This window comes from Anomalospiza imberbis, chromosome 27 (genome assembly GCF_031753505.1).
Source record: "Anomalospiza imberbis isolate Cuckoo-Finch-1a 21T00152 chromosome 27, ASM3175350v1, whole genome shotgun sequence".
In the NCBI taxonomy this organism is placed as follows: domain Eukaryota; kingdom Metazoa; phylum Chordata; class Aves; order Passeriformes; family Viduidae; genus Anomalospiza; species Anomalospiza imberbis.
This window is the reverse complement of record NC_089707.1, coordinates 2,703,562-2,728,461: the sequence shown is the minus strand read 5'-3', so window position 1 is coordinate 2,728,461 and position 24,900 is coordinate 2,703,562. Positions and strand designations below refer to the sequence as shown.

Below are 24,900 nucleotides of genomic sequence, written 5' to 3'. Positions count from 1 at the left end.
GCAGCAAAAGAAGCTCAAGCAAGAGGCCACTTAAAGCTGCAGGGTGATCCTCACCCCTGAGGGACCCCCAACACCCTGCCCGTGCCTCATCCCCTGCTCATTTGCCTCTCATTAAAATCCAACATAATTAAAAGAAATAAAGCCATTACCTCATCAAAATAAAATAGGACTTTTCTTCCATCCACTTCATATCTTTTTAACCCAATTTGCTTGTTCATCAATAGCTGGGGGTAAAAATATATTAAAAATCATCATGTTTAGTTTAATCTCATTTTATAGAAAACAGGTAGAAATGAGAGAAGAAGTAACATTTCAGGCTGCTTAGAAAACTGATCAGACACTAAACTCCAGGGATTTCTTCTGCTGGAAAAGGGTGTTTCCATAAGAGAGGAAAATGCAAAGAGATTGAAGTTGCTGTCAAATGACTGAGGGGGAGAAGCCACCTGTGTCCTGCTGAGGAATTCTTGCATCAGGTGCACCAGCTGAGGGCTCTTCCTTATCCCCCTGGCACCCTGCTGATGCCTCATCCATGATCTCATGGAGCAGCTCCCAGATTGTTTTCAGTACCAAGGCTCCAGCCAGACCTCAGAGACCCCAAACCACTCCATGAAGTCTCTTATTTATTTACACCCCTCAGACCACCAGGGAATCTCACTGGGTATTGAAGGTCCCCTCCTCCCAGCAGCTGAAAAATCCAAAACATTCTTCTGCCAGGAAAATTAATCCTCACATTTGAAAGGAGCAGCCATTTGAAAGAGCCCCAGGCACCCTCCCTTTTGACAAATGGGGTCAGGCCAGGCCTCTGCTCCTCATCTTCTCTCCCTTCGAGGCCCAGGGATTTGGAATTTGGGGTTTGCATTGTATCAGGCAGGCCCACAGACCCACTTCTTCTGCTTTTTATCTAAGGAACATCTGAAAACCATCTAAGGGCTCTTCCCACATCTCCAAACCTTTATTTTCAATTTTCCAGAAGTTCCTCCTATGATTTCTGCACTAGGAACATCTCAATACCGTGACTGCCCTGCCTGACCAAGCATTACTATTTTGATAATTTGTATTCAGAACGCATCTGGCACGTGGAAAATATCTAATACTGAACATGGGGATAATGAGGGTTTGTGGAAAAGGACTTTTGTGTTTTAATCAAAGTCTGGGGAGCCAAGACAGGACCAGAGCACTCTATTCTATAATTCTATTCTCTAAACTGTCCTATTACTTCAACCTCTGTCAGACAACCCCATTTGTAACGAAGGTATATTCTTGTGGGAGTTTTTTTGGTTTTTTTTTAATGTTCTTAAGTTACTTTGAGATTGTAGGCTAAAATCTCTGCGGAAATGGGAACAAACAATAATAATAAGTTACTTTGAGATTGTAGGCTAAAATCTCTGCGGAAATGGGAACAAACAATAATAATAACAACAACAATAATAATAATAGTAATTATTATTATTACTAATAATAAAAATTATCATAATCATAACTGTAATTGTTATTTAGAATGACACAAGACAAGCAGCATTGCATCTTTCTAAACACTGACATTTGCCCAAACCTGCCACCAGCAGCTTTAGCTGTGCCTCCCCTCAGCAGAGCGCTCCTACTTGTAAAGCCCTGCTCCCCAGCTTCCTGCTATTCCTGTAACAAGCAAAGCAACATGTGTTTAAGTCCCACACAATATGGAAAGGGCCAATTTAATTTGTCCTTATAATTTTAGGGGCCGGCTGGTGGCTGTTATTACTCAGCAGTCCATGGCTGCAGACAGGCCTTTTATGAGGGCCTGGAGACGCCGGCGCCACCGGGAACTGCTGGGCTCAGCTAAAACTGCATTTTTCTGGTGAGGTTTGATATATCCCAGCCCGGGCTGACCTCCTGACCCTGTCGACATCCAGCATTATTAGGAGGATTTGTGGCCGGGGTGTGCACAGAGCCCTCATTAAGCAGCGCTGCCCTGGGGCTGCACGTGGGGCTGCTCCCAGCCTGGGCTCAGGGAAAATCACAGAAAATCCTGATTTACAGCCCAGCCCCTCCTCAGCAGGGCAGGGAAAAGGCAGCAGGGGCAAAGGTGGGACTTGCCTCTGCTCAAGGTGGTGTCCAAAACATGCGGTGAGGCTTCAGTGGGTGAATTTCGTGTCGGGCCCTCGTTTGGCAGCCATGAAGAAATCCCAGGATGGTTTGGGTGGGAAGGGACTTTAAAATTCATCCAGTGCCACCGTGCCATGGCAGGGACACCTTCCACCATCCCAGGCTGCTCCAAGCCCTGTCCAGCCTGGCCTTGGGCACTGCCAGGGACCCAGGGGCAGCCCCAGCTGCTCTGGGCACCCTGTGCCAGGGCCTGCCCACCCTCCCAGGGAACAATTCCTGCCCAGTATCCCACAGAAATCTCCCCTTTCCCAGTGGGAAGCCATTCCCCGTGTCCTGTCCCTCCAGGCCTTGTCCCCAGTTCCTCTCCAGCTCTCCTGGAGCCCCTTCAGGCCCTGCAAGGGGCTCTGAGGTGCCCCAGGCAGAGGCGGATCAGGCGGGGTTGTATCTGCCTGTCCACAGATATGCTTGGCCTTTGTCACCACATTTCGTTTTTAGAGACGCAAAAGCGTTTCTGCAATAAAAACCCCTGGAATTCAGTTCTTCAAGGGGAACATTCCCTCTTGAAGATGCAAAATCCTTCCCAATTTAGGAAAATCCCCCGCTATTCTGATCTGTTAGGGGAGCAGCAGAGCCCTCTGGTCTCACACACTTATGACAGAAATTCTTGGCACAGGTTGCCCAGAGCAGCTGTGGCTGCCCCTGGATCCCTGGCAGTGCCCAAGGCCAGGCTGGACAGGGCTTGGAGCAGCCTGGGACGGTGAAGGTGTCCCTGCCATGGCAGGGGTGGCACTGGATGGGCTTTGGGGTCCCTTCCAACCCAAACCACTCTGGGATTTATTGCAGATGAAGTGTGTCCTGGCTTGTAAAATAAGCATGTATTCTATTTTTGCCATCTGTTGGGAGTTAGGCAGTTTTTCTTATCTCTTTCAAGAACAATGACACTGCCAGGAAGATAATCTCCTGTTAATGGGCTATTGAATTACTCACTGTGGCTGGTAAGACTAGTTACATCATCCCATTGTGAGATGCTCCACCCAGAGGGAGGAGCCAAGCATCCCTGCCACCATAAAACAAGCATTTCTGAGACAACAGACAGCCTTCTTCGCCCGGATTTCCCAGAGGAATCAGGAACCAGGCCCAGCTGCTCCTTCGCCGCATCTTCAGAAAGGACCTACACCCTTCTGCAGATCGCCGCTCCAGGAGGAGCAGCCACCATCTGGCTGGACTACTATCAACACCCTGACTTCTCAGGGTGTCAGGTTTTTCTCACTCTGCCAGTGGTTTTTTTTTTTTGCTTGTGCTAAATTGCATTGTTATTTAGTTTTTTTCCTTCCTAGTAAAAAACTGTTATTCCCATTCTCATATCTTTGCCTGAGAGCCCTTTTAATTCTGAAATTGTGATAATTCGGAAGGAGGGGGTTTACCTTTTCCATTTCACAGGAGGCTTTTGCCTTCCTTCACAGACTCCTGTCTTTTCAAACCAAGACAAAGTGTTAGAGCACATCACACAGCCAGTTCCCTGTGGTACCAGCATCAGTGTCCCTTGGAGACAGCACATGCCCATGTTAATCATTGATTCCCAATTTTTCTCAGTGTTCCTGTGCTCAGAACACACACCCAGAGCACAGGGCAGGGCAAACCATCAGCCACAGCACAGGAGGAGCCTGTGAGCAGTCACTGCACACAAAGTGAGCCTGGCTGGGGCCAAGCCCTTCCCTGGGACACCCGTGTGCCACCAGCCCCAGAGATGCTCCGGGAAAGGGGAAGGTGTTCAGGGGCAGTAACACAAGGGCACGTGGGACTTTCTCTGGTTTCTCAGCTTGGAAACCCTCAGGTGGCATCGGGAAAAGAGATATTCACCTAAATTTGTTATTTCTTCTTTGCCCATTGTAGGGAAAAAAAAAAAAGAATATATAAAGAAGAAAAAAGGGGAAAGGGAAAAAAGGGGAAAAAAGGGAGAGAAGGAAAAAAAAGAAAAAAAAGGAAAAAAAGAAAAAAAGGAAAAAAGGAAAAAAGGGAAAGAAAAAGGGAAAATAGGGGAAAAAAGGGAAAAAATGGGGGAAAAAAAGAAGGGGGAAAAGAAGGGGGAAAAGAAGGGGGAAAAGAAGGGGGAAAAAGGAAATAAGGAAAAAAAGGAAAAAAATGATAAAAGGAAAAAAGGGGAAGAAAAAGGAAAAAAAGGGGAAAAGGGATAAAAAGGAATAAAGGAAAAAAAATAATAAAAGGAAAACATTAAAAAAAGGATAAAGGAAAAAAAAGAAAAAAGGAAAAAAGGGATAAAAAGGAAAAAAGAAAAAATAAAAAAAGGAAAACTTTAAAAAAAGGAAAAAAGGGAAAAAGGGGGGAAAATGGGGAAAAAAGAGTATAGGGATATATTCCTTAAAAACTTTCCTGTTCTTCTGCAGTGAAAACCCTTCACGCTCTTTCTTTCACCCCTTTCCCTCTGCTCATAGAACCAATATTCCATATTCCATATTCCAATTCCATGGGTTTAACACCATAAAGATATCCTGTTGTTCTCCTCCTGGGACATTTGAAGCTTTCTCTGTTTCTCATCCATATTTTTTCTGCTGTTATTTACATGAATGACTGAAAGAGAATGCATTTGACAGCACTGCACATGACCATGGCTCCAGCACCTTCAGCAGAGGGGGAAAGCAGGAACCAAACCTACTGCAGGCCCCCTCACCTAAATTTTTCTCCTTTCTCTTCCCATGGGGATGCTGGAGAACTCCTGCTCCCACCTGAATATTCAGTTGGTTGCATGAGAGAGAATATCAGACTCACAGGCAGATAAAAACTGATCCATTTTACATGCTTGGATTTGAAAATAGATTGCTCCACGTGCAGCTTGTGAATGGATGTAAATAACTGCAGTTTTTCTCTTTATAGGAATAATTTCCTATCTGATCCCCTGTTCTGAAAGGATGCAATTGCTTCTCAGGGATTAATACAAATATTTCTGTGGCTTCAGGGACACCCCCAGCTTCTGACATGGATTGTAAACCCTCCAGAGGGCTTTTTCCTCCAAGAAAATGCAATGGTGTTTCAATTATAAATCAGCCAAATCAAGTGAAATCCTAGAGAAGATAAAGCAATGTGCACTCCTCCTTGAATTATGGTATCAAATTAAACTTCACAATGGTTCTACTTTAAAATTCTTTCCTCAGATCCCTTCCCTTCCCAATATAATTAGTTATTAACAGAAGAGGTCCTTTAGAAGCAAAATATTTTTAGCTCCTTACCAGCTCTCAAGGATGCAAAAATTTTACACCTCTTCAGTTAAACAGTCCTTAAAAAAAAATCTTTGCAGCATAAGAACCCCACCAGTGAATGCAACGTTCCACATAATGTAATGAGTTGTAATGAATGGAATACTCCCACAAATGTAAAGCAAAGCTCAAGATTACAGTTCATCTGCCCTGGAGGGCTGGCTGGGCACGAGGCACATTCTGTCCACCTCAGCTTGGCTGCAAGAAACACGATGTTCTCCCAGAGAGAAGGAAAAAAAAATAAAAAGGGCAAAAAATTCCAAGACACAGAGCCTCCAAAGAAATGGGATCCAGATGTTGGAGATAACACAGCTCACTAAGCAGCCATAAACAGCTCCTGTTAGAGCACATTTGCACCTCAGCTTTTCCAAGGGGTCTCAGTTAATTACTGTGCACTGGCTCAGGAAAACCTTGGCTTGGCTGGGTTGGGTTTGCTCAGCCTGCTCAGAACGTCTGTTCCCTCATTTCAGAGAGATTTTTTGACAAGTGAAATCTCTTCCTTCCCTTTCCCAGTTTTAATTGCATCTTTTCAGCAGTGCTCTGACACTCAATGGCCTCCTCTTGCCCCTTGGAGGGAACCCCTCCCACTCAGAGATCCTCATCCCAGCCCTGTATCCCCATCCCACTGATCTCATCCCATCCCACTGATCCATCCCATTAATCTCATCCCATCCCATTGATCCATCCCATTAATCTCATCCCATCCCATTGATCCATCCCATTGATCCATCCCATTGATCCCATCCCATTCCACTGATCCCATCCCACTGATCCCATCCCACTGATCCATCCCATTGATCTCATCCCATCCCACTGATCCCATCCCACTGATCCCATCCCATCCCATTGATCCTGTCCCACTGATCCCGTCCCACCGATCCCATCCCATCCCACTGATCTCATCCCACTGATCCCATCCCCTTACCTGTTCCAGGCTCTCAATATCTGCCCGAAACCCTGAGAACAAAGGCACTTCCAACACAGCCATGTTTGAGGATCCAGAGTGCAGCCATCTTCCCATGGGAACAAAAAGAGAGAAAATGGGAACAAACTCAAGATCCATGGACAACTCAGAATGGAGAAACCAACTCCAGAAGAAGAAAAAAAAACAACAAACAAACAAACAAACAAACAAAAAACCACCAAAACCAATCCATATTAAAAGGCTCTCCTTGTTGAAGTGCTTGGGGAAAGCCACAAGCCACAGGTTGGGTTTTAAAAATCCTCTTTTCTGCTTTTATTTAACAAAATGATGCCCAGCTCACAGGGGGTAGGAGATGTCCTGGAACACAGAGGCAGAAAAGCAGAAGGATGCAGCCACCTGTGGGGCTGATTGCTTTCTTTTTCAATTAATCACTGAGAAAATGCACTTGGTAAAAGGAAATAAACCCTTGGAGTAGGAGAAACTTCTGTTCCACCCTGAGAGAAGGGCTGTAGATGGACTGTGGTGGGATAGGGATGCTAATTCCCAACACCAGGCAAGGTCATTCAGTCCTGGGGTTTCATAAATGGCTGTTTCACCCCTGGCACTGAGAAGAGGGCTTTTGCTAACGAGTCAGCAAAGTCACTGCCTTGCTGGTGTTAAATCACTGCCTGTATCATCCTCTAGAGTATAACTGAAAACTCAGAAAAATCTCTGAAATTGAGTTGTTATAAATGTGCACAAAACCCCCACACAAGAAAGGTGTGAGGAGAAGGGCTGTTGGGGCAAAATGTCAAATGTTGCAGCATGGCAGAGTCCATCCTAAGGCAGCTCCTGGAATCCCAGAACAAGGCTCCTTTTCTCTGTGCTGCCAGCAGCTCCCAGCCCTTCCCTCCTTGGCAGCTCACCTGTTTGCTGTGCCCCCCCTGAGCTGGGCCCAGCAGGGCTCATCATCTTGTGCCCAGCAGTGAGAAAACACACTCCCACAGCTTCCAGCACCAAAATTTGCCAGCTCTGAGCTGGCTCAGGGGGTGGTGAACTGGCTGAGGTTGGGGTGCCACACCCCAGCCCAAGGCTCACAGTAGCATCAGGTGGCCTGGGGACAGAGCCAGCTGGCTCTGGGTGAGGCACTCAGGGCTCCCAGAGACATTAAACCTCCTTAATTCCCATCCAACTCCATGCTCCTCTTGGTAATGGGCATAAAAAGATGCAAGAGCATGCAAAGTGTATTCAAACAGACCCACAATCCCAAATAAATCATCCAGGGTCCCTTTGACTGCATCTCCCCAGCCTCAGTTACACATCACAGCTTTCTATTTTCCACCCTGTGTTCTCCCTAACCCTTCAGCAGTGCTCCAGGGATGTGACTGGGCATGACAACACTTCATCACATTCTGAGAACACCCCCAGCTCAAAGTATCTCAGTTGTCATCCTGAGCTGCACTCCTCTCTTCACACTGCCTCAGCAAGATGATGATGGAGCTGAGAGCATCGTTACAGGAATGAGGGGAGGAAAGGAAGATTTCATTTGCTTTTGTTTCCTTTCCAAGCAATCCATCTCCTTGCACTGGGCTTCCTCTCAAATTTCTGTCTTAGCTGCAGCATTTCCCAGGGCAGAAGTTTCAGAACTATCAGCAGAGAGGTTGTGCTGATGCAGGGCAGCCTCCTCAGCATCTGACACGACTGTGGAATTTTATCCTCTCCCCAAAACAGGCTGAGGGCTCGGGCAGGGGCAGAAGTTGGCACAGTGACACTTGGGGGCAGTGCCTGTGCCACAACACGGCTCCGTGGGCCAGGGAAAACAAATCCCATCTTTTCCTGGGGCCCTGCAGCTCTGCTCAGGTCTGCAGCCTCTGCAGGAAGGAAGGGACAGAAACTGATAGAGGAGCCAGAGTTTCCCATTAAGCTCTGATAGGACAGCCACAATTTTCCATTTCCATCTGAGGCACTCTCTGGAGTTCTGTTGGAGTCAGGGAAGCAGCAGCCCCCCCACCTGCCATGCTCCTGGTCACAAACATGAAATTAGTTCTGAATTTCTTGGGAATGGTTTCTCCTGTTGCACAGCAGGATGCTGTGAGCCCTCTTTATTTCCTCTGGTCGTGGCTTTATCTCTCTTGGGTCAAATTCCCAATAACCTCCTTAAAAATCCAAATGCTTTCTAAAGAGATCAGCAACCCCTGATGACTGCAGCAGTACCAAGGTGTTTGAGCAAAACTTGTAAGTAGATTTAATACAGGTCAGAAACTATTCTTGCTGCTGTTTGTCTATAGCCAAGCTGTTTTCTCACAATAACTTGAGTTTTCCAGTCTATAAAATGAGACAGAACTGCTCATGTCTCTGCAAAGTGCTTTGAGACCTAGAAATGAAACTCCTGGATCATGCCACTTTTAAAAGTTATTTTACATTTCATTATATGGAGCAAGGAGATAAGAAATTTAAAAGCTTATTAATACCTGCATATATTGTGCCTTTACCATATATTCCAAATTCATACCATGGCAACAAGCATCTTCTGTTAGGTTTTTGGTATCCAAAACTAAACCGCTAAGGAGCTCAAATAATAAAGTCAAGTCAGTAATATTTATAAAACTATTGACACAATTAAGATATTAGTTAACCTGTTGAATTTACCTTGCTCTTTGAAGCTTTTAAGAACATAGTCCAGAACTTTTTCTTTTCATCCTTATGCAAGCAAATCACATCACATTTGTAATTTTCAGGGTTTGGAGAGGCAATAATGAAGCTCAATGATAAAACCTCAAGGCGTTTGTTTTATTTCCCTACCTTTGGCACACACTTAGCACTGAAATGATCAGGAATGACCTTGGAATGGCTCTGTCCTACAACCCAAGTGGTGAAAATAATCCAGAACTTTTTCTTTTCATCCTTATGTAAACAAATCACACCACATTTGTAATTTTCAGGGTTTGGAGAGGCAATAATGAAGCTCAGTGATAAAACCTCAAGGCATTTTTCTTATTTCTTTTGTTAGCACTGAAAAGATCAAGAGTGGCCTTGGAATGACTCTGTCCTACAACCCAAGTGGTGAAAATAATCCAGAACTATTTCTTTTCATCCTTACACAAGGAAATCACATCACATTTGTAATTTGGAATGACTCTGTCCTACAACCCAAGTGGTGAAAATAATCCAGAACTTTTTCTTTTCATCCTTACACAAGGAAATCACATCACATTTGTAATTTGGAATGACTCTGTCCTACAACCCACAGCAGTGGCTGAAAGTTCTGCTGAAAATCCTGCGATCCAGACAGCGCAGCAAGAGAGAACTCTGCGCTTGCCCGGCACAGAGGGGCTGTGCACACCAAGACCAGCAAACCAAGAGTTCAGTGGGGAGCAGGACTGGCATTTCCTACCTCGTGCAGGTCTCCAGGATGACTTTGTACTCTCGGTGGTCCTGGTCTGAGGCCGGGTCCTCGTCGTCCCCCAGAGCCCTGTCCCTGTGCAGGGCTCCGGGGCGGCGCTCGGCGGCGGAGCCCGAGCGCAGCGGGGCTGGGGCTGGCAGAGGCTGCTCTGACTTGGGCTCCTTCAGGTTCACCAGGAGCTGGAAGGCTGGTTTGGCTATAGGATCAGGTACATTGTAAGTGACATCGATCTGCAGCGGGAAGAGGGGAAAGCAAAACGAATCAGGGCAGGTTATTACAGCTCCAATGTTTCCAAGTGTCTACAAACATCCAGCACAGACGTAAAATCTCTTCAGAGGGGGGGAATGGCAGGCACAGAGGCAACAGAGGCTTTATCACACAGTTCTATCTCTATATAAGCTCTACCAGAGCTTACATAGACATCTACACACTCACTTCCCAAATTAAAGCAACGCCACAATATAGAACTATTTGGAGAGAAATTCCGAGTGCAGGTCCTTCCCGGCAGCAAAGTGGGATTGCAAAAGCAGCAAACAAGGCTGTGAGGTTAGAGATCATCTGCTGCCATGCTTTCTTCAGCCCCATGACAAGCTTACCTGCATCAGACAGCAGCCTTCACCTTTGGCACTCACAAACAGCCCTGTTGGAATACTGGGGATCTGGGGAGAACGCACAGGTGAGACACAGACAAGACATGGCACTCAGAATGGAAATGAATATTAAATTTAGCTCTGTTCTGTACAAAGTACCTTTATAAAGGACACTGCAGAAGTGAAGTGAGCATGGCATAGTCTCTTCACCACCTGCACTTACAATGGCAGAGACAAACAGCAGCACAAAATAAACATCAGGCATTGGTTATGGTGAAAAATGCCTTAAATTAGGAGTGCTGTCTCCTTCACAGCAGAATCCAGCCACAAACCCACAGAAAGTCCCACAGGTCTCAGTGCTTAACTTTTGCTTTTACCATCCCTGATCCAAGTCCTCATTCAGAGCCCAGCTCACATGGATTGCTTTGAAAACCTGCCTGCACAAAACCACCTACCACTGCAGTCTGAAGGACTTTTTTGTTCATCTTGTTAAGCTCAAAGGTCTCCTGGTAGTCCAGGTTAGTAGAAGCCAAGGAAATGGTCAGGTTGACTCCTCCAACATAAGAAAGGATGGCATATTCAGCCAGAGCCTGCAGGGCCACACAGGTGTCCTGGGGGCCAGAAGAGAGAGAAATCAGAATAGTGAAGAATACAGGAGCAAAGCAAACTTCCAAACAGCTCTGCTCAGCTCCAGGTGGGAGGATCTCCCTTATTCATTCATATGGCAAAAGAAACATCAGGTTTTGTTTGCTTTTCCTATCGAAGGCACCTGTGAGGACAAACTCTGGGTTCCTTTCAAATTACCAGTCTGAGGAGGAAGCAGTAAAGAGTGCTGGAAAATTTTTCTCCTTGCCAGAAAACAAACAATTTCTGTCAGGAAACTCCACGTTCCTGAATCAATTGACAGTGCATGCATCCCAGCTGCCTTTTCCAGAGGCTGCCCACCTGAGTAGATGAGAATCCTCCCAGTGCATTCCTCTGCTGTGAGAGCCACTTGACTACAGGGAGTGCAGAGGCCACGTCTCCCAGGAGTGTGTAGGTCAGGAGGGCATAAGATGTCATCTCCACCTCTGCAGAAACAACTGGAAAAAAAATCAAAAATCAAAAAAAAAAAATTAAAATTTAAAAAAAAATCCAAATACCGCCTAGAAATGAGAATCCAGGAAGGTCTAGAGATAGTTCTGTGAATATTTATTAACTGAAAAATAATTCTAAAAAGTTAAGAGTCTGTAGAAGTAAACACAGGAAAAGGGAAGTTAAAATGTCTGCACCCAAGGTGCTTCACCTCCCTGAGATATCTCTGCTTACAACATAGGCCTCCCTTCAGGCAATAGATAACCAATAATAAAGATATTCACACAATAGATAAACTCCTTTTTCTTGACTGTATCCCACAAGTAATTCCTCTCCCACTCCAGTTCTACTCTGCTGCTGCTCACACTGTTGTCCTGCCCTAGAGATTTTCATACAATATCCAGTCAGATCCATCTTGAACATTGCTGCACCTACATCATATCCAAAGAGTCAATGGCTTTAAGTGGCTTGAAAATTACAGCATCATTCACTGTTTCTGTGGCTTTGACAGCCAAAGTCTAGAAAAATCAGCTGAAGTGTCAGTGACACAGTCCTTAGGTCCATTTTAAAACACAAAGATAAATAGCTCTCAAATTAAATATATTTAAATTCCCTCCAATTTCCAGTTTGAATTATTACTCCCTGACAGAAGAGTGAGATCCACGTGGGATTTTGTCTTTATAAAACTCAAGTGAAAGCTGATGAGACATCTGGGGCTGAAAAACCTGTCCTGTCTGGACCCCATCTTGCTCTGTCTCTCATTTATTCTTTCAGCATAATGTTACCTGCATTTTCTGAGCTCCCTTTTCTCTGGACCCTCCCCTGACTGAGTGACAATTTCAGAATACCATGTATTTTATAAATAATTCACTGCAATACGTGCAGGCTGGTGTGGCAGCTCCTTCTCTTTTCTCTGCCTTTGCCCTGCAGGTTCCCAAATACCTGATTGAGAGAGTCCATCATTAAATCCCATGAAGGTGTCTTCATCAGTGACAAGGGTTCCTGTGAGGCTCCAGTGTGTAAATCCATCTAGGAGAAGAGGGCAGTGGGACAGGGGTGTTAGAGCAGGAGTGCAGCTGAGCCTCTGTGCACGGGAAGAGTCAAATTCCACTTCTGCATTGGCTCCGTGCCCTGAGCTGCACTGTCCCTCCTTTGGACACCCAGTCCCTGGGCAAGGGGCTCCCTTTGGAATGACAGAGGTGATTCAATGTGACAGATCAGGTGATTCTTGGATTTTGGATTAAACTACACCACCAGGGAACGTGAGGTGTTACAGGGCACTGCAGAGCCTCTGAACAGCTCGAAATCACTCTGCTGTTAGAGAGCTGAACTGAACACCAGGGCTGTGGCTCTGATCTCTGTGTCAGCCACTCACTCACCAGCTGGTCCCTTGCAATTCAGGATATTCTGTGATTCTGCTGCACTTGCCTTCCTTCAGGAGCCCTCTCCAAAGAGAACCAGGAGCACCCTTGCCTTACAAAGCCAAACTGTGCCACCTTGGGTTTGTATGAAAATATCGCCTCTTTATTTTTTTATTTCTTTTCTTTATAATGTACTGAAAAAAATCCAGATTTAGAGTTTGTCCTGTTGGTGTTCCTCTTCTGATAGGATTTAAAGGATCCTACCAAGGGGCTGATCCTAAAGAGGGCACAAAGGAGCTTCATGGTAGCCTAAATGTGCTTGTGAGAGGAAACTGATGATTTCCTTGCACTAATCCATATGAACACAAATATTATCACTTTAGAGATGGGATTTTTCTTCTTTTTTTTTTTTTCCCCCCAAAATCAGCCTCTTTCAGTGAAACTGCAGAACCTGTCAGTGAGGACTCCTCATCCCCCAGGCCCCATGCTCTGCAGCAGCTCCAACAGGCTGTGTTTGGTTGGTGTGAGGGCAGAGCCAGGGCTGCAGCTCCTACCTTGGGTGATGGCCATGCTGTTCATCCTGCGCAGCACGGCCGCTGCACAGGGGCTGTGCAGCAGGGTCAGGGCGTAGGCACTCAGGGCAGTGGTGTAGGGATCTTCTGCTGAGTACAGGTTGGACTCCAGGAAGTGTTTTGCTTTGTCTACAGCTGTTCTTTCTTCCTACAGTCACAGGGGAAAGAGCCCAGGCAGATGTACCAGTCTCAGGAGTTAGAATGGCTTTATTCATTAAAAAAAAAACCAACCAAACAAAAACCAAAGGAAAACACACAATAAACTCAGAAAGATACATTTTGCCGTCTGCAGAACAGCACGGACGCTTTGAGAACACATTGGACACCATGAGAAAAGCCATGCATCAAAAATTCCAAAAAAAAGTGCAAACAGCAGAGTAAGAATGATTTAGGCTGACACTGAGACACACTTTTTCCTCCCTAAAGCTGAAGAAATTCTGTGCCCCTGCAAGGCAGCAGATGAGCAGGGCAGGGGCGAGTTCTGTGCTGGAGGTTTGATTGTGCTCCTGACACTCTGGAGCGTCTGGCAGACGCCAGAGGATAATAAAGGCCAAGGTTCCCAGGGGTCCCTGCAGCCAACAAACATGTTTTATTAACTCCCCCAATGACCTCACCATGCAGGAACGTGGCTCTGATAATTTATAGAAACAATTTAATTGGACTTGATGTAATTTGGTTTCCTTTGATTTCCCTGTGGCACTAACCTTCCCCTTCCTCATTTCCTAGCTAAGATCATTAGGAACACTCACAAATCTCCTCTAGGAAAACCATTAGAATCCACAGAAAGTGCACTGCTGGGGCTGCCCTGACACACAGCAGCCCAGAGAGAGCACCACATCACTGCTCAGAGGGGGACACTGCTGACAGGGAGGCAGGAAGCTACTCTGTGAGCTCTGCAGGGTTTTCTGAATCTTTAACAAGGCTGAAAGCCTTCCACTCCAACAAGAACAGGGGGTTAGGGGGCATCTGCCTGCAACAGCAGCCTGGGCTCACTCTTCAGGCTCCACAGGGATGGGTGAGGAGTGCTGAGGTTATCAGAGGTCCTGAATGGGCACTGGCTGTTCTGACAGCTCCACAAACTCAGGGGGCTGTGCCTGAATGGACCCTTTTGTGTGAGAACAGATCTCCAAGAGATGCTGCAACATCCACTGCACCTCCTCTTTTCATCTCCCAGGCAGCTCTGCCTGTGCACAGCCACCACTGCCCTCTCCCTTGGCTGAAGGGCAGGGGAACATCTGCAAGGGAGCATCTTCCCAGTCCTAGTTAGTGGGTATGTCACCATAATCTTATCTAAACAGCTCCATCCTAGTGGAACTGCTTGCTCATCAGAGGGTAGGAGCACTGTTTTACCAGGAGTTTTAAGGAGGAGTCCCTAAAACTCCAGTTGTACTGGGAACTTGGGGTTTTTATCCAGTGGAATTGGCCGTTCCTACATAGCTGCTTCTCTTTTTTGCAGTGTTCCTTCTCTGTCTCATTGCAAAGAACAGAAACATTTTTCTGCAGAGCCCTCAATCCAGATGAGTGCAGGAGCTCAGCTCTCCAAAAGCACTGTAATCTAACAGCAGTAGCATTTTGGCCACTGCAGCCAAGCCAGACCACAAGAGTGCTCTGGATCCCCAAGTTAAACTGCTTTTAGCACCAAGCCAGGATTTCTGAGTCTCTACAGCCAGGAGAGCAGGATCTGCACAGGCTGCACTCACAGCTTGAAGCTAGGAGGCAGAGAACTCTTTTTGCAGTAATTTCTGGGAGAGGTTGAGGGATGGGGCTGCAGGGAAGTGTTTTGCTCTGGTGAAATAATCATGAGCTGATGGCTGGAGGGTGGGAGACCAACTTGAACAACTTCAGAACAGATTCTTTAACTTAACAAGGCTTTCCAGCAGCCTCTCTTCCCTGGATGCTGTCAGTCATTCTAGAGAGCACAGAACCTCTGAAGGCAAAATGAAGTTTTTATAAAGAAAGAATAGAGAGAATTTCTGGAGCTGTTTTAACCAAGGTTTTGTTACCTCAGAAGTGACACCTGTTTCCAGAAGAGATGCAACCACATAAGCTGTCAGGGAGATCTTCCCATGGATCCCACCCTGGAGGGGCAAACAACACAAACCACTGGATGAAAACTAGAGAAAAGGACACTGGAGAAAAAAAACAGACTTTGAAGCAATACAAAGGATGTGTTAGAACTGGAGGAGAAGCTGAAGCATCACCAAATTTCTTTTCTTTGCACACAGGGAGTACAAAATTTAGGAATCCAAGCCCACACTGGCTGGAGCCAGCTGTCCCTGGCCTGAGGACACATTTAATGCAGTATTTTGTAAGACTTCACACCTTGCTTTCCATCCTCTGGGGACAGCCCACAGACACATTCTGACAGACCTTTTTGATCTGAAATTCCCCTGGTTCTCCTTGCAGCATTCCAGCCTTTCAAGTGCAAAAATTCATATTCAAACTGCATCACTTCATGCTCTGATAATAACTTTTAAAATGTCCTTGCTGCAAGTTGATCCTGGGTGGTTTTTACCTGAATGTCCTTGTTTAGTATTCTGCCCATAGCAGGGAAAGAACCATCTTCTTTCTGGTGCTGGATGATCCAGTCTTTGGCAGCTGTGAGTTCTTTGGGGTCAATGAAAATAAACCCACGGGACTGAGCAAAGGACTTGAGGACAAAAGCTGTTAACCTGTAAAAATGAATTAACCATCTTAACTGAAAAAGCAAATTCAGATCAAAGTACCTGTAAGGAAAAAAACTATATTCTTAGAAAGCACAAATTGAAAAAAATCTTGCTGGGAAACACTAAATATTGTTGTTAAAACGTTCATGGAACACAAAAGCACCCAAACACTCTCCAGGCTTTGGATAAGAAAAGGATTCAACAAACTAAATGGAAAAGTAGAACTCAAAGGTGTACTTGTCATAATTATGGCACACTCTGAAATATAGTTCTTTTTTATCCCAAATTATTAAAGTTTTTAAGCTAAGAATCAATATTTTGCAATTAAGAATCAGTATATCTCACATCAGAAATCCAGATCCTTTCCTCAAGTCTGTAGCTGTGTTATTCTTTATACAGAATTAAGACTTCAGAAAGCACCAGAAGTGTTTTTGGAATTCTAAACCTCTGACAACAAGTGTGAGCACTGGCCAGCTTGGGGGGATTGAGTCATTGCATTTACAAGCCCCTGAGGAATGGGAGGGTAGCAAACTCTGCTGCCTGGCAGGGGATTTTTGGAGTGTTGAGTAATTCTGTGTCACCACTTTTCACATCCAGGGACTGGGAGATGCTGGAGCTGAGGTGGAAGTTCCCTGTGTCATAGATACATATTATAATATTGCCTTTTTGCAAGTATTAAAATGGATTTGATATGTGTGGTGTTAAAGTAACTTTGTTATAAAGTTTTTATTTCTTTTGTTAATTTAGTGAAGAGCTGATCTAAGTGTGCTTGTGTTAAAATGCCTGCTTGGATGGGATAACATCCAATAAACATATAATGAAGACACCTGCTACAAATCTGCCAACTATCAGCACTCATTGTCTGAAGACAGTGAGGAGCAAGGCCCAAAACTAAAAAGATAATAAAAAAAGACTAAAACCACAACCAAGGAATCCACATACTCTAAAAAAGGAGAACCAAGGAGGAGCCACGCCAAACAATTCATAGAATATGTAAACTAGTTTAGAGAAAAAGTTTACTATACACGATTTTTTATGAATATACAACAAACTGATGTCATAGAAAATGTATTTAAGGAGTATCTCCAAAGATAATAGTGCACAAATCATCCTGTTGGTACAAGGGTGTCCTTGAGGGGTTTTGAGTCGGTTTTGGTTGGTTTTTTACCTGCCTCTGCCACTTGTAGAGGCAGCACATTTCCCTGTACCTGCTTCAGGTAAAACCCCATTCCCTAATGGAATCAGGTGCTTAAATGCCCCACAATTGCTACTCCAGTTGAAGCTACGATCCTTAACTACAGCTTTGTGTCTGAAACCTGGACTAATTAGCAGATTTAACTCTCCTAACTGCTCCTGAGTCCTGAATCACCTACAACACATCAGCCAATGCAGTCAGAGCGCTCAGCAGCACTGTCCAGCAGTTCCATAGCCACTGAATATTACTGCATTATTTCTGTTCTCCACTGTGTGTGACACCACGAGAGAAGCTGCAAAATTACTCCTCTTTCCCAGCCAGTTGTGTGTTTTTCCTGTTTTGCAAATGCTTAGCACTTTCCTAACTCAGTTTTAAATAGTTTAAGGTCAGTTTTAAATAGCCACTCACCACATGCTCCCTGATGAGTCCCTCTCCCCAAAAGCACTGTAGGAGCCATCCTGCCTTTTGTAGGTCAGCTGGCGCTGGTAGCCTGGAAGGCACAAAAGAATTAGGAGTCAAAAATCTCCTCACACAGAGAAAAAAATGAGTATTTAAAGTGAATGAAGACTCAGAACATCTGGAACATGTGTAAGGGATTCTGCTGCCTGAGGCAGCTTCTTATTCTGCCGTGAGGGAGAGCCAGCTCTGTGTGCAGTTTATCCAGAAATCTGCTCAGGATAACATCTGGGACACTGCAGCTCCTGCCTTTTGGACACTGGAAATGCTAAAATCTGACACTTCTCTGAAAAAACATGCATTATCAAAAGGTTTTTACTTAAGCATACAGACACTCTCCTTCCATTTTACTCCCATTTACAAATGAAAATGTTTTGCCTGTGCCATTACAGCTGGATTCTGACTTTTCCCAAAGCTGTTGCTTGGAACAACTTTAGGTAACATTAAAACAACAGCTGTGACCTCAATGCATGTGAACACCTCCAGCTGCAGGGACTGCCCCAAGGCTTGCTTTAGACATCATTATTAACACTATAATAATTAGGTGAATAATTAAGAATTAAGATGAATGCTGAAGATAAGAACCCTCTCCTGGAATGTCTTCTGAAGCTAAAAATTAAAAAAAAATTGCTCCTTCTACTAGGAAAATGATTTGCTCCTCAGACCTGTTTGCAAACAACCATGCCCATCCCCACAAATGAATTGTATAAAATGTGTATTCTTCCACACAACACATATTTGGGCAAAGCTCTAAAACACCCATTGGAGTCAAAACCTCCAGAATGGATATTTCTGAGAAGGAAAAGTCCAGTCTGCAAGGAGATTGTGTCAAAAGACACTTTAACACCTGCTGGATTCTGCAGCACAGGAGTTTTGTTCCACACCACACAGCGTTTTTATGGGAGTGGATTACTGTTGCATTTGTGGAGGTGAAGTTTCTCTGCTGACCTCCCTGAGGAGGGGCTGCCCCTGACTCCCACACTCCCCAGTTGCTCTGCAGCCCCCCAGTGCTCACAGGGAATGGCCTGGAAAATGGGAGGAATGAAGACCCAGAGACTGATGATGCTCCTGTAGTCACCACATCTTTGTCTGGGGGTGGTGGGATAGGTACAAATACCTGGCAGAAAGCTTAAGTAATGGTATTTTTTTTTTCTTCCTCCAAAAAATAGGTGTTAAATTAAATTAATTTTTTTTCCCTGCAGCCCTCAGGCAGGATTTACTACTGAGCACTGCCTGCTTCAACAGCTCCTCAGTGCTCATTTCCAGTGTGTGAATGGACACATTCAGTCCTTCTATTTTATATCACTCTTCTCATTGTTCCTGTTCTCCTCTTTTTCAATGTTCATGGTGCCAGAACTGCCAAGGCTGTATGGGCCATTCATTCCAGAGCTGGACTCAATGATCACAGCGGGTCCCTTCCAACACAGGACATTCTGTAATTCTGTGATTTTGAGCTGAATGATGCTTCATTGCTCTTGCTGTTATTCTTCGTTGCTTGTTGGTTGGGAGTGGCACAGCCTTTATGTCTTGATTGCTCTTCTGAGCCCTCCTCTTTTCTAAACACTCCTCTGGATGCTGGGGCTCACAGGAGAAGTTCCCCTCTCCAGTTTTCCCCTGTTCACCTGCTTTTTTTTTTTTTCTTTTCTTTTTTTTTTTTTTTTTTTTTTTTTTGTGGGAAAGTAGAAAAAATACTGACTGGTTTAGCCCAGGCCACTTCAAAAGAAGAGGGAATACATGGGAATTATTGGCATTTATTATCAGCACTTTCCATGATGGATGCTTGAGGGATGAAGAAGTTTTCTGGCTTGGTAAATCACAAAAGCCTTCTAGAGTGAGCATTTCCCATCTAAACCTTACACTTGGCAGGGCTCCAGTGAACACAGAAGGGTTTAAAACTCTTGGGGGTTTCTTCTGTAAGGGTTAATTAGCAAACAGAGTTTGGAGCCAAAAACCTGGAAGGTTTGCAGATTCATAAAAAGAAACAAAAGCAAATGATGTTGCAAAGGAAACACTGACTCGGGCCATTAACAAATTCCCTTTGCCTCACTGCTCCCAGCAAGCACAGAAAATTACAAGTGAAATGACTGGAGCCAGGCAGAGGAAGCAGAACTGGGCTTTTGCTGCTGGACACAAGAAATATCTCACATATTACATTTTATATTTATATTTTCGGAGGAGAACCACCTAACCCTGTCACCTCTGATTTCATGACATGACTATTGTCTGAGTCATACACAAGAGAGCTTTGTCCCTTTGGGTCACTCTTGTTTTTAATGATCTCTGAATTCTTACTTGTCCTGAGAATTGCACTTAGTTATAAAACTATTTTGCATGTGGCTCTTCCCAAAACAAATGCTGAGAAAAACAGTGGGGAAAAAAAAAAAGAAAGGAAAGAAAGAAAAAGGTTGTTTTGAACTGCTTAGTAAAGTAGGACAGGACACTGAAAGGACAGATAACCTAGAGCCATGTAATGAAGGCTTTTAACTACTTTGGACACTAAATTTTGATTTTTGGTATACTATTACTAAGAAAATACTGTTTAAAAAGAAGTCCAGAAAAGAGCCATAACTCTAGTGACTAAAGGCTTGAAATGACAATTTATGAATAAGGTAAAATCCCCTAAATTTACAGATTTTTACTAAATTTCATTTTCCTTTACTTTCTAAAATGTTTAAACATAGAAATCAGCTAAGGAAAAAAAAAGATAAAGATAAAGATAAATCAATAAACATCTGAACTAGGAGTTACTGAAGGGAAACACAGGTTACATATCAAAGGAAAACATCTTGCCATCAAAATCTGTCAGACTGTGAGATTATCCTGAAAGAAATAGTGAATCCTCATGACTTGGGCTATTCTTGATTAGAAGAAGTGACATGTAAAGCAAAACTATGAATTCAAAGCCTTTTCTCCATCTGTAAATTTAATTGTGATGAATTACCTTGAACGAGGTAATCTGTAGCTTCAACCTCCACCTCGTGGCTGAGCTGCTTGGTTTTCTGCAGGTATTTCAGGACAAAGACATTGGGAGCAAAATGGATCATGTTCTGCTCCCCACAGCCAAAGGGCAACCTCAGCAGGTTGTCCAGGTTGTTCAGAGTAGGACCCATCACATCTCCTGTTTGAGAAAGAGGAGAAATGTTCGGGATCAGGCAATTAAGGTTTCCTTTTGGTTTTTCGTGGTTATCCCCCACCTCACTGCACTAATATCTCCTGGCTACCCCAAAGTCAGCTTAAATAAACTGTGACAAGTGGGAAGTCCTTCAGCTGTTAAATCCTAGCCCTTCAATCTCCTGCTGGATTAAAGAAGTTCCACATTTCAGCCTTTCATTACCCATGACTTCCCAGTTTAGACCAGTTTAGAACACAGCACAATTTGTGACGAGGACGGCAATGAAATAAACACCATGAGCTGTAACAGACAGTGCCCCTGCCAAGCCCCTCACATGGCACCAACTTTAAGCCACTGTCAACCCAAACAGGCTTCAAACAAACAACAAAGAAACCCCAAGGAATGATCTGCCCCAGAATTAAGCAGTAATAAACCTTTTTAAGTGCCTGTGACTATCTTATCTGGTGTGCATTACTCAAGTACTGTCAGAAGTAACAGCTGGAGCATCTGTTGACATTTGAGAAGGGGTACCTAAGTGATACCTCCTGATAATTGATACCTATTATTGAAGCCGTAGCTCTTTCTGATCCTGGAATTATGTTGTGGGGAACTCCAAGAGTAAATGCTTCATTGTGATTTTCATCAGTCTCTTCTTTTCTCCAAATTTTAAACTCTCCCATTGACCCCCAGCCTGTGGAAAAGCCAATGTACTTCACCTCAAGCTGTTTGGGGACTGTCCACTCCACAATAATAGATTCGTTTAGCACCCGAGTACCGTGGCCAACCTGAAAGGGACAAGAGACCATGGAGTTCCAGGAGCCCACACACGTGGAGTCACTCTGCCTCGTGTGCTGGGACACCTCCCAGCACAGGTGTGCCCTGCAGATGCAGCAGTCCCCCTCTCCTTCCCACCCACAAAACAATCCAAGGAAGTTCAATGAGAAATCCACAGGCTTGGCCTTCAAGGTTTCATCACTAAAAATGTTGAGGACTTGTGGAAGATGTTTTACAGTGACGTCTGTGAGCCAGAGAGAGGTTTGAGAAGAGGATCCATGTTTACCCCTGACAGAATTTTCTACCAAGGTCATTGACATAGAAACCACAAAAGAAAGAAGGATAAATGAGAGAAACCTGCAGCTGTCTGTACCAACAAACACTTTGTTTGTCTCATCACCAATGAGTAAAGTGTAAACTTAGGAGCTTTGTAAGGATGTATAAAAAGCATGCATGCTGTAATAAAAACAGTTTGAGGCCTCTTGAAAATGAAGTGTGCTGCTTTGTATTGTCTCCATCTCAACCACGACAAGGACTGAGGTCCTGAGAACATAATGGTGGCAAAAGCAGATTTGTTGTGATCACAACAGCCTGATCAGGGCTTCAGAGGGAAAAGGCAACAGGAATGGAGCTCCCACCTTCTACACCGAGGAAAAACTGCTCAAACTGTTCACAAAGAGACTTCCAGCCCGTTACACAGAGGAATTCAGTACCTGGATAATTCCATTTTTCCAGCTGATCCAGAAGCTGCGGAATTCATCCCAGGAGAGGATGCCAGGTGTGTCCCTGCTGGCCACTGGCTCTCCCATTTTGCTGGTGGAAATCCAAGTTTTGGTGTTCTGCTGTCCCCCGATGACGATCTCTGTCATCTCAGCCATGTCGTGGGGGCCCGAGGACAGGGCCAGGTGAGCATCATTGTGAGCCTTCACAGCAAGGTCAAAGTGGCTCATCTGGGCTGGCTTCTGCATGTACTGGTACTCATATTTGTTAGGTGTGGAAATGTGTATTTTCTCTAGTCAGAAAAACAAGGGAATGTTGTAAGAATTGGAGCTCAGCTTAGAGCTGATAACTGAAATTCAAACAGACCTTTCCTATGTACATGGGAGCTATTGCCAGCTTCTTTAAAGGATTAAAATACACATGGATGTTTCTTCTCTTCTTTTATTTTTACCCCCTTCAAGGCAGAAAATCCTTCAAACTGCTCAGCTGAATTTCTTATGAGCTCAGCAAGTGATTTTTCAGTTCTAATCTAGTGGTCAAAAGCATCTCTGTGTTCAGCTACTGGAGCCAGCTCTGAGCTATCCAAATCTCTGGCAGAAAGGACAGACTGATTCCAGAACTGAATCTTAAAACACCAGCTGAAAATAAAGTACAGTCCCAGTTACTGTCCACAGTGCTGAATACTTAAACTGTTCCATAAAGTAAAGGAATTTAATGGCCATTTCCAGAAATCACTTGGGCAGTTAGAGCAAATTCATAATTAGCCAGCCAGGTAAGAAAGACTCTTTATTTACAAGTTCTTCCTACACACCATAACTCATCAATCACAGAGAAATGGAAACAAAGATTTTTTTAAATTTTTTTTTTTAAAGAAGCCAAATGCTTCTTTTTAAAACTGATTCAAACAAACTGAATATCTCATTCAAATCATGAACTTACCATTTGGGCAGAAGAACACACTGTAGGTGTATTCTCTGGACAGTCCCTCTGGCTATAGAAAGACAGAAATCCATGCATAAACCACAGGGCTTGGATTAGCAGGAACAGATTCCAGTTTGACTTGGAAAATACAGAAATTATTTTAGCTGCTCTGCAGTGGTTTATATCCTTTATAGAAAAGTGATGGCACTGTGTTCTGTTAGCTAGAGCAGTGCCAGAGAACCTTCCATTTTATCATATTTCTTAGATGAACAGGGCAAGCTTATCCCATAAAATATCCATTGCATTTTCTCCTGAACAGTGCTGAAGATTCACCAGAGGAGCTCAAATGGGCTCTTTCTGTACAAGCACCACTAAAGCTGATTATTTCCAATCTTTCTGTACAAGCACCACTAAAGCTGATTATTTCCAATCTCCCTAATACACCGTAAATCAACTTGAGGATCTTTATAAATCTGCTCATGTTTGATTTCACAATTTGCCCAAGCTTTTTTTTTTTTTTTTTTTTCCCTGAATTGCCATAAATTGGTGTTTTCTCACCTCAATAATGACACTGCTGCGAACATAATCCACCCCCACAGGGCTCCTTTTGTCCATGTAAGAGTCCTCTGAGTGTTTGCCATTCTTCAGGCTCTGCATCCCCTCCTGGCAGCAGCTGGTCCCACCATAGGCAAAAGCTTTTGCTGAGAAACAGAAGGGAAAAGCAGCAGAGATTTTGAGATAGGAAGATCTCTAGAAGTTAAAGAGATCCAAACTAATTAGAAGCAGCTGATTAAGAGCACATCAAGTGCTGTAATTACCTCTCTCATATTCCCTTTATCCATATTTGAGTGATCACATCTGAAAATAGGCAATATTTGAACAATCATGGGGCAACAGAGAAACTCTTTCCTAGTTTTTGGTGTTGCAGAGTTTTCACTTGGATTATTTGCACAGTATTTGTTGTTATTCTCTTGTTTTAAAAATTTCCACTGATCTCTTCAGGGAAATGAAACAGGCCCAACCTTAATATCACAACAAAAAAACTCATGACCAGAGAATGTCCTGGTATTTGTTGGTACATTCTGTGCATCACAGGCAGGGGATTTACTCCTACAATAAATGAGATTGAAAAGCCAAGTTGGCAGCAAGTGGAATAAATGAACTGGGGCAACAGGGAAATAAGAATTTTCTCTTGACAGAGGAAGAAGAAGAAACACTTGTAAAAGCCCTTCAAGAAGCTGTTTTGAGTTGTGTGTACCAGTGATGTTGCTCAGGCCCAGCTCATTGAAGGACAGGACGATGGAGGTGGGCTTGGCTTCCCCAGGGGCCACACACTTCTTCCTGGTCAGGTGGTGCTTCCCAGGGTGCCCAACAAACTTTATGCCTTTTGGGACAGAAATCTTCACGTGGACCTGTGAAAGTTTTGGAAATGTCATTTATTGGAAATACCAGCTGCAAAGGCAAAGTGAGCTACGTGAATGATGGGAATCACACAGAATTCTTCATAACAATCACAGAATGAAGATCATTCACCTGTGAAAGTTTTGGAAATGTCATTTATTGGAAATACCAGCTGCAAAGGCAAAGTGAGCTATGTGAATGATGGGAATCACACAGAATTCTTCATAACAATCACAGAATGAAGATCACTCCTTCTTCAAAGTTTCTAGCCATGGATTTGACTGAGAGCAGTACTTTCAGCACGGCAATTCTACAGGTATTTCTGGGAGATGGTACTGGAGCTGGGCAGATGGGGAGTGTGAAATGGGAGATGGAATTTCTTGGGGAAAAAAACCTC

The 24,900-nt window shown here is 44.2% G+C and overlaps 1 protein-coding gene across 5 annotated transcripts in view; it reads right to left on the bottom strand.

The window, feature by feature from the left end:
* CPAMD8 (C3 and PZP like alpha-2-macroglobulin domain containing 8) overlaps positions 1-24,900 on the bottom strand; it is a 54,002-nt gene that overhangs the window by 8,379 nt on the left and 20,723 nt on the right. For all 5 annotated transcript variants that reach the window (XR_010993801.1, XM_068173726.1, XM_068173729.1 and 2 more), the window contains exons 21-37: positions 24,361-24,514; positions 23,661-23,803; positions 23,121-23,172; positions 22,175-22,473; positions 21,247-21,472; positions 20,517-20,693; positions 17,528-17,609; positions 15,774-15,930; positions 15,262-15,336; positions 13,241-13,406; positions 12,268-12,354; positions 11,197-11,333; positions 10,707-10,862; positions 10,258-10,320; positions 9,653-9,891; positions 6,280-6,367; positions 150-224 (exon numbers count right to left, since the gene is read on the bottom strand). Coding sequence is in view for 4 of the 5 variants with exons in the window: in XM_068173726.1 (XP_068029827.1) it covers positions 150-224; positions 6,280-6,367; positions 9,653-9,891; positions 10,258-10,320; positions 10,707-10,862; positions 11,197-11,333; positions 12,268-12,354; positions 13,241-13,406; positions 15,262-15,336; positions 15,774-15,930; positions 17,528-17,609; positions 20,517-20,693; positions 21,247-21,472; positions 22,175-22,473; positions 23,121-23,172; positions 23,661-23,803; positions 24,361-24,514 (2,376 nt within the window). In the remaining variant the exon portion in view is untranslated. The remainder of the gene's footprint in view (positions 1-149; positions 225-6,279; positions 6,368-9,652; positions 9,892-10,257; positions 10,321-10,706; positions 10,863-11,196; positions 11,334-12,267; positions 12,355-13,240; positions 13,407-15,261; positions 15,337-15,773; positions 15,931-17,527; positions 17,610-20,516; positions 20,694-21,246; positions 21,473-22,174; positions 22,474-23,120; positions 23,173-23,660; positions 23,804-24,360; positions 24,515-24,900) is intronic.